Genomic DNA, 9,056 nt, shown 5'->3' with positions numbered 1-9,056 from the left:
ACAATTTAACTCAACATTGAACAAACACATTAGTGTAATAAATCAAAGCATTTAAACTTAGTGTGTTTAGAATATATTTAATTTTACTTAAATAATTTTATCAAATCAAAATCATGTGGAAAGGTGTTTCAACACAAAGTACTTCCCTTGGTACCTTATCATATGCCTTCTCCAAGTCAATGAAAACCATATGCAAATCTTTCTTCTTATTTTGATAGTGCTCCATTAATTATCTCATTAGATGGATGGCTTCCATATTTGATCTTCCCAGCATAAAGCCAAACTGGTTTTCCAATATCTTGACTGTCCTCCTTAGCCTTTGTTCGATCACTCGCTCCCAAAGTTTCATAGTGTGACTCATTAATTTGATTCCTCGATAGTTGGCACAATCTTAGACATCCCATTTGTTTTTATACAAAGGGATTATGATACTTTTCCTCCATTCTGATGGCATCTTATTGTTTTTCCAAATTTTGTTGAAGAACATCGTCAACCATTCGATTTCTTTCTCTCCCAAACATCTCCAAATCTCAATACGGAGGCCATCAGGTCCTACTGCTTTCTTCAATCTCATTTTATTTAATGCCATTTTGACAATTCTCCGCATACAGTCACGATTTATCATATAACGAGGGATACTTATATCTCTAACATCTTGTCCGCGATCTCCATTAAATAAGTCATCAAAATAGGACCTCCATCGTTCTTTGATATCCTTATCTCCAACTAGGACTTTTTGGTCCACATCCTTCCCACATTTAACTTTTTCGAGATCTCATGTCTTCCTATCTCTCATTCGAGCAATTCTATATATGTCTCTTTCCCCTTCCTTCGTATCCAACCTTGTATATAGATCCTGATTCACCTTTGCTCTCGCCTCTCGTATGACCTTATTTACTTCTCTTTTAGCCTCTTTGTACTTTTCGTAGTTCTCATCACTCCTATATTTCCCCAATATTTTATACGATTCTCGCTTACTCTTTACTGCTTATCGTACTTCTTCTGTCCACCAAGATGTGTCCTTACCCGGTGGCATGCTACCTTTAGATTCCCCTAGAACTTCCTTCGCTACTTCCCTTATACTATGCTCCATCTTCGTCCATATCGAATCTATATCTAGATCCATATTATAAGTCCAAATATCTTTTTTGGCCATCTCATCCATAAATTTTTGTTGATTCTCCCCTTGTAGTTTCCACCACTTAATCTTAGTCTCCACTTGTGGTGTTCGTTTTCTTATACATCTCCTACTTTGAAAATCAAGCACCACCACTCTATCTTGGGTTGTCGTACTCTCACCAGGGATCACCTTACAATCAATATAACTCTTTCTCCAAGCACTCCTTATTAGGAAGAAGTCAATTTGGCTCGCATTACCTCCACTCCGATAAGTCACTAAGTGGGATGTTCTTTTCATAAACCATGTGTTCATGATACTCAAGTCATAGGCTGATGCGAATTCCAAAATATCATTTCCTGCTTCATTTTTATATCCAAAACCATTCCCTCCATGAATACTCTCAAACCCATCACGCCTAGAACCCACATGTCCATTGAGATCACCACCCAGTACCATCTTTTCATCCCTAGGAACCTGTTGCACCACTTCCTCCAAGTCCTCCCAAAAATCTTGTCTTATAGAGACATCTAATCCTATTTGTGACGCATATGCACTTATGACATTCACAACCTCATTCCCTATCACGAGCTTAACACTCATAATTCTATCACTCTTTCTAGACACTGCTACTACATCATCAATATACTCCCGATCAATAAGAATACCTATTCCATTTCTACCCTTATCCTTTCCTGAGTACCAAAGCTTATAACCCCAATGAGCTATCTATCTAGCCTTAGCTCCAACCCACTTAGTTTCTTATAGACACATTATATTTATTCTCCTCCTCTTCATAACATCTACAATTTCAACTAATCTTCTTGTCAAAGAGCCTATGTTCCATATCCCAAACTGTAACCTACTACCCCTACCCCTACCATTACCGTTATCCTGGACTAGCTTATTTACCTACAACCCTTGCATATTTGACACCACCCCCGGGCCCTGGGATGGCGCCGCTTCGGGGCGACGACCTAGCAACCCTTGCATATTTTTCACTACACCTGGGTCGAGGAAGTGCAATGCGTCGCTGAGTAAGGAACGCCCCCATGATATTCATATTTTGGTTCATGTCATAAGATGTGGCTAAGTTTTAGGCTGGCTGCCACAAACCTACCGCAACCCTCCTCCTTTGTCCGGGCTTGGGACAGACTGTAAATGCCACCAAGTGACCCTCACATGCGGAGTTCAAAAGTGAATTACAATAAAGAAAAAAAATAAATTCACAATAAAAAAATGATTTTCTTCATCGTCACTTAGGCGACATTCTCGATTTCAAGCGCCTAGACGGCCTTCGTTTTGAACAGTGTATTTTACAAAATCATAAAATTTGAAATAAATTTTTTTAGAAAGTGCTTTATTTTATGAATTATATAATTTTTATACGTGTTTAATAAATTATTATTGTATTTACTAGTCATATCAGACATTCTAAACAGTAATTATATCTAAGATATTTAATATGTTACTAATGTAGTTGCAAAAAACCTCCCTTAAAACGCTAACAACTAAATTTGTCATATATATAAGTTAATCATAATTTTTTATCGAAGTATTTAAAATATTTACTATGTTATTAATATAGTTACAAATAACCAATAAAAAATTACCAAACTTTTTCAGATTACCACTACATTTGTTTGGAAAGTTTGATGCGAGTTACATAACAATAAAACCCACTAAAAAAAACAATAAAACCAACTTTTTTTTTTAAATTTGTGTTAAGGTGGAACTAAAATTAATCTTCTTATTTAAAAATACTATAGTTTATAAGGTAGATCTACCCTTACCTAAACTTTTTCTCACCCCAAAAAAATACTATAGTTAAATTTACATAATATAAGTTAAGGCTAAATTTGCCATTCTTTAAAAAAAAAAAAATAGTGTCCCTATTTTCTTTAAACAAAAGAGCACATTTTATTTTCAAAACTACCATATTTTTGTACTTGTATATGCATAATACTATAGTATATTTAATGTTAAGAATTGCATTAGTATAATTTTGAATTCTTAAAAATATATAAGCAGGCTAATAATCGGGAAGGAATTGCAGAAAGGAACAACCCCCAACTCTGTCTCTGATTATACAAACAAAATGGCGGAACATCTGATCAATTCGTTGAGATAGGAAAAGAAGTGACGACGGGGCTGCTCGTGTTCTACAAGGTACGTTTTTCTGTTAAAGGAACAGAAAAATGAGTGCAATACAGGGGGAACATGCCTGAATCTGGGTTTCTTCTGTTTAGTTAGGTTTCGTTTTAGTCCTTGTGGAACCCAAGGAAAAGTTATTTTGTGAACGTGCAAAAGTTTGCAGTTTGTTTGATTCACCTGAATTCAACAGTCAATCTTTTACTCAAGATGGATCTGAAGACCCCAAAACAGTTTTTGATTTGGGGTTTTGACTTCCTCCACCAACATGCTTGGTGATGAATATTATAAAATGATTAAGGTATAAATAGTTGCGTCTTGATTCTCAAATCACAGGTCCAATTTAATAGAGTTCAACCATCATACTCAATTACAGCTCAAAATATTGTAGCATTTCCATTTTATTACTTCAGCATGGTCCTGATACTGTTAATGAGATATTGTTTGTTGGTTTGCTTACTGTTTCTGAATGTGTATTGAAAGAAACTTTACAAAACTCGATGCCATGGATTTTAATTTTTTTTCTTTCATTTTTATGTATAACACTGCTCGTGCACTGATTTTACCTGTTCTTGTCATCCAGATTTGGTCATAAATACTTATTATGGATCGGCTTGATGGTTCTGCATCGGTGATGTTGGTATCAGATCTGGATTTCACGATGGTAATCTATTGGTTGCTTGTTCATAGTGTGTTTGCTACCATCCTCCTGTCATTTTATATGTACTTTTCTTTAATTGTAGGTTGACCATGATGACCCGGAGAATCTCGCTCTTCTTAGATTTAATGCTCTGTGGGAAGCTTATTACCGAACAAATTCCCTGCTTGTTTTCTCTACTGGAAGATCCCCTACGATTTATAAACAGTTAAAGAATGAGAAGCCCTTGTTGACTCCTGATATCACCATATTGTCTGTGGGAACTGAGATTATGTATGGTGAATCAATGGTAAGAGATTATGAATGGGAACAATATCTGAACCATGGGTGGAACAGGAACATAGTCACAGAGGAAACAAATAGGTTTCCTGAACTTACACCTCAAGTACGTTTCTTATCTACTTGGCATTAATAGTTCAATATCTTAAAGCTTAGTCTAGAAAATTTCCTGTGCCATTGACGAATTTAATTTTTCTCCTAATGCAAGTATTATACGGAAAATAAACACCAATAAAGACACTGTTGGAAAATGAATGAGATGATTTGATAACAACTCAATTTGCTGTGGAAAGTATATATATTATTGATGTGATACTGAGTTTAAATACAGCAGAAACACAGTTACAGAATAACTGTTCAATAACTACATCCTACAAATCAGTGATTTAAATAACCACTTGAGGCAACTGACTAAAAACATACATATGAAAAATACAGGATAAGGTAGCAGTTACTAAAGCATAAATTTAACAGACACATTAATGATGATGGACATAACATTTTGGATTTCAACAGTAACTTTGATGGGCTATTGCAGGCAGAAACGGAACAGCGGCCTCACAAAGTAAGCTTTTTTGTTGACAAGATTAAAGCCTTAGAAATTAAAAAGGCTCTCTTGGAGATTCTACAGAAACGTGGGGTATGATAGCTTTTGATTGGTTAGAACCTTTCTATCTTTCTGTTTCTCTTAGAAGAAGTAGACTTGCACTTATGTTCGGAAAAGGTTGATCTTTTTCTGGTTATTTTTTTTTCTCTCATAGTTGATCTTTGAACCTTGTTGACCAGCTAGACGCCAAAATAATATATAGTAATGGGACAGCTTTGGATGTGTTACCAAAATATGCTGGCAAAGGACAGGCTCTTGAATATTTGCTTAAAAAATTTGAGGCCAGTGGAAAAATGCCTGCTAATACTCTTGTATGTGGTGATTCTGGTAACGATGCTGAGCTATTCAGCATTCCCCAAGTATATGGTGTGATGGTCTGTATTTTCACTAGCTTTTATAATTTTCTACATATGGTTTATGCATCATATTGCTTATAACTTAGAGGTTCATATGTTTAATCACATTAAATTTGGAGATGCAGGTCAGCAACGCACAGGAGGAACTATTGCAGTGGCATGCAGAAAACACAATTAATAATCCCCGTATAATTCATTCAACTGAGAGATGTGCTTCTGGAATCATACATGCCCTCGGTATTTTTAGTCTGGGTCCAAATGTTTCCCCAAGAGAAATTAGAGACTTTGGAAAATGCAAAGTTGAACTTCTCAGTCCAAGCTATGAAGTTGTGAAGTTTTATTTGTTTTATGAGCGATGGCTAGGAGCAGAGGTTGAGAAATCCAATAAGTACATGCAAGGTTTGAGATTGGCACTTGTAAGTTCGTTATAGGTTATGTTTTCAAGCACCATTTATATTTTTCTGGTTATGCACAACATACAAATTCTAAAATGAAGCATGCTAATGTTCGCTTGATGAAACCTATCCTGTTCTTTTCAGTCATCTGGATGTTTTGAGGGATTAAATATTTATTATGTTTTACATTACATCATTTTTCTCTCCGTTGGTCTAATGTTTTTTCTCCTTATAGAAATTGTCTCTAATTCTTTTAAGGCCAAGTACAGATATATATGAGTGCATATTTTCCTTGTTTCCATTCAGATTCCATCAGGTACTTTTGTCCATCCCTCGGGAGTTGAACAACCTACCAACTACTGCATTGATACAATGATCAAGTTGTATGGGTGTAAGCAGGGAAAACAATATCGGGTCTGGGTGGATCAAGTCTCTTCAGCACAAGTCAGTTCAGACACATGGCTTGTGAAGTTTTTCAAGTGGGAGTCGTCTGGTGAGTATTGCTTCTTATAACAGCATGATTTTATTATATTTGCTCCCTTCCGATATTCAAATTGCTTGCAACTCAAATTGCTCCATATGGTGCTATGCAGAGCGACCTAGTTTTTTTTTTTTTTCCTCTTTCCGATCTGCTAGGGCCCAATCTGCGTATCTCCCTTCTGCTATGTGGACCAGATTCAATTAGAAACAAAAAAAGAATATGTTTCCATTTTTGATACTGAACAAGCTTGCCTTGCTATAAGCTCAAATTGGTGAGACAACTTTACCCTAGTTAGTGATGTATGTTTTTTTAGTTCTCCCCATGGTTATTATAACTCAACAGATATATCAAACGGCTTTGGACAAGTGTCGTGCCACTGATAAAAACAATTTATTTGATGCCCGTTAAATAGATGTACAGTTTGACTTTTTCTTTGTGCAAAGCAGAAAAGGTCAACGACAACATAAACGTCTAATGGTGTTCTTTCCTTGTTGTTTAAACATCTTTCTTGCGGAAAGATGAACTAATTTTTTTAACTTGTGACTGTTGTTACTGTTACAGGTGGCGAGCGGAGATGCTGTTTGACAACTGCCTTGCTGAGTTCAAAGGTACACAAGTAGAATTTCCTTGATAATACGCTCTCAATTGGTGTCACGATAAAGTTCAAAACTGATGTGGTTTTTGACAGGCCAAGTTACCTGATGGTTTCACATGGATGCACATGCATCAAACATGGCTGGATAGCTCTGTGCTAAATGACCAATCAACTTGGCTATTCTAGATTTAAACTTAACACACAGGTTGGAAATTTTCTTGTTTAATCCAATGTATTGGTGCCTATTTTTCCCTGTAACTGAAGAAATACTCTGCATTTTCGGTGCTGATCTAGATGGCTACATGGTATGTATACACATTTTCACCTACTATATACATATGTCAAAGTGGAAACAGTAGAGTTAAAAAAGCATTGACCGTCCAGAAATTTCAAGATACCTTCGTTACTGTTAAAAAGCTTTAATGTGTGCCATAAAAACCTTGAAGTACAGTTAGATTTTACAGAAACCAAATTCTACTAACTCCGGCAATTTTTTATATCATATTCATGTTAGCCGACCCCGAATCATTTCGGGACTAAGACTTTGTTGTTATATTCGCTGATCTGGCATCCTAATAAACATGGACACTTAGAGCACCCTTAATGGTAAGTAACAAAGTTTGTTATTTACTTCTTCCACATCATTTAAAATAACATCATGTAATTAGACACCACTAGAGTACATTGTTACTTCAAATATTGGTATGCCCCATTTGTCATAAAATATTTTATATTTATTCAATTAACATATAATTAATAATTTTTTACCCAACAACATAATTAATTGTAAAATATAGATATTTTGTTCCTTATTCGTAAGTTGATTCTTAAAAAAACGAATTTCATATTTTTTGTGATTTAATAATAAAATTGAAAGTTAATATTTGTAAATATTTGAATTTTTTTTATCCTACTCATACAAAATACAATATATTTTTTTAATATTCTTTTAGATTTTTCACGTTTAATCGTATGTTTGTGATTTGTTACTAATGAGTAATAAAATGACGCACATGTGAAGTGTAGATGACAAGATTCATGATCGAGAAGACAATTTGATGAATAATTTATCCAATTGATCCAACTTGTTAATGTTACGGGTAAAATTGCTCTTGGCCGGCAATGTTAAGGATAAGATTGCACCATTTTAAACTTTATGAAATTGCTTCTAGGTGCAAATATTGGAGGTATTTTTACACCGTATCCATTATTATTTCAATAAAACTAATTAAATAAATAATTATTATTAAATAAATTAAAACAACACTGTTATTTTACACTAATTAAAAAAAACACTTTAATTAAATTATACAGCTTTTGGGATAAAAAAAATTTAGTGAACCCACCCACAAATTAAAGACTTTTTGAAGACCCAACTGATAGCTTTTAACAATACAAAGGGCACTTCACTTGCTGCATCTGGCGCGTATTTAGATGCAGCCAATAAAACTGGTACGTGTATGTAAAAACAGTCTACATAAATGAAATGAGTTTATTAAGATGAGAGAGAAAGGTTGTTACATAATTCTGTAACTTACTTCATTGTGTCACAACACCTCTAATGGTTTGTTGTGAGTACACCTATACAAGTAAGTTAGACCTATATGTATATTGTCGGATCCATGAGCATGCACATGATCCAAGTTACACAAAGTTTAAAGATTTTGAAACTGAAGGCTGTTGCATAGAATATCGAAAAGAAATAGGTTTAGAAGAATTTACCTGAAGTGTCTAATATTTTTAAACTAATTACACTAAAAACGCCCTATTTAATTTAGTAAAATGTATTAAGGCGGTAAAAAAAAGTGTTTCTTTTTAACATTTAAAATATTTGCACTTGTAGTATATTCCCTTTTTTTTTGGTAGAACTGAGATGTTTCCTCCCTCTCTTCTTCCCTCTTTCCTGTACAATTTTATAATGATCTTGGTCCAATGGACCATAACAATGTATAACTTCTCATCTCTCTCTGTCTCGCAATTTCTTATGTTGCAAATCAAATGACAAGTTGATTTCTTCAATTTTCACTCTGCAAGAGCAAAAACTCTAATTCTGGTCAGAGATATGTGTATCGTCGGAAACAGAATTGGCTCGATCAAAGAATGCTATTTTTTCATGCTTTCTTCACTAGTCAAATGGACTTCACCGTCCTATAATGCGTTTTGTTTACATCAGCCGATTCTAGTCCATGGTGTCATGATGGTGAGTTTACTCTCTCATGCCCTCACGCCCAATCCGATCAGATATAATGAAGCTTTATTTACAACAGGATATCTATTGTTCGGACACGAAGAGATTAGTCTCTTACTCTTTTTTGCTTCTTTGTATTAGGTCTCAAATATTCTACTTCCTTGTCACGTTGAGTGATTCCTAATTTAGGAATAGCAAAGTGGGTGGTTATCAGATCTGGTAGTTAGGG

The 9,056-nt window shown here is 34.7% G+C and overlaps 1 protein-coding gene across 2 annotated transcripts; it reads left to right on the top strand.

The window, feature by feature from the left end:
* Positions 1–3,126: 3,126 nt before the first annotated feature.
* On the top strand, positions 3,127–7,100 carry LOC136227732 (sucrose-phosphatase 2-like). 2 transcript variants are annotated; one of them, XM_066016471.1, is made up of 9 exons: positions 3,127–3,286; positions 3,852–3,932; positions 4,012–4,311; positions 4,744–4,845; positions 4,992–5,186; positions 5,294–5,584; positions 5,870–6,056; positions 6,606–6,652; positions 6,733–7,073. In XM_066016471.1, the coding sequence occupies exons 2-9, from the start codon at positions 3,873–3,875 to the stop codon at positions 6,823–6,825; spliced, it is 1,275 nt and encodes a 424-aa protein (XP_065872543.1). In that variant the 5' UTR covers positions 3,127–3,286; positions 3,852–3,872; the 3' UTR covers positions 6,826–7,073. The 2 variants fall into 2 exon arrangements, with proteins under 2 accessions (XP_065872543.1, XP_065872544.1); XM_066016472.1 differs by lacking the exon at positions 3,127–3,286 and having other exon boundaries at positions 3,870–3,932; positions 6,733–7,100.
* Positions 7,101–9,056: the final 1,956 nt, after the last annotated feature.

This window comes from Euphorbia lathyris, chromosome 4 (assembly GCF_963576675.1).
Source record: "Euphorbia lathyris chromosome 4, ddEupLath1.1, whole genome shotgun sequence".
NCBI classification, from domain to species: domain Eukaryota; kingdom Viridiplantae; phylum Streptophyta; class Magnoliopsida; order Malpighiales; family Euphorbiaceae; genus Euphorbia; species Euphorbia lathyris.
The sequence above is the reverse complement of the archived record's forward strand: the minus strand, read 5'-3'. Positions and strand labels throughout refer to the sequence as shown.

Bases quoted from the DNA above. Each gene is read 5' to 3' on its own strand.
- LOC136227732 (XM_066016472.1), top strand. From the start codon at position 3,873: ATGGATCGGCTTGATGGTTCTGCATCGGTGATGTTGGTATCAGATCTG. The intron at 4,846-4,991 runs GTATGATAGCTT...CTTGTTGACCAG, and splicing joins AGATTCTACAGAAACGTGGG to CTAGACGCCAAAATAATATA. The intron at 6,057-6,605 runs GTGAGTATTGCT...TTACTGTTACAG, and splicing joins TTTCAAGTGGGAGTCGTCTG to GTGGCGAGCGGAGATGCTGT.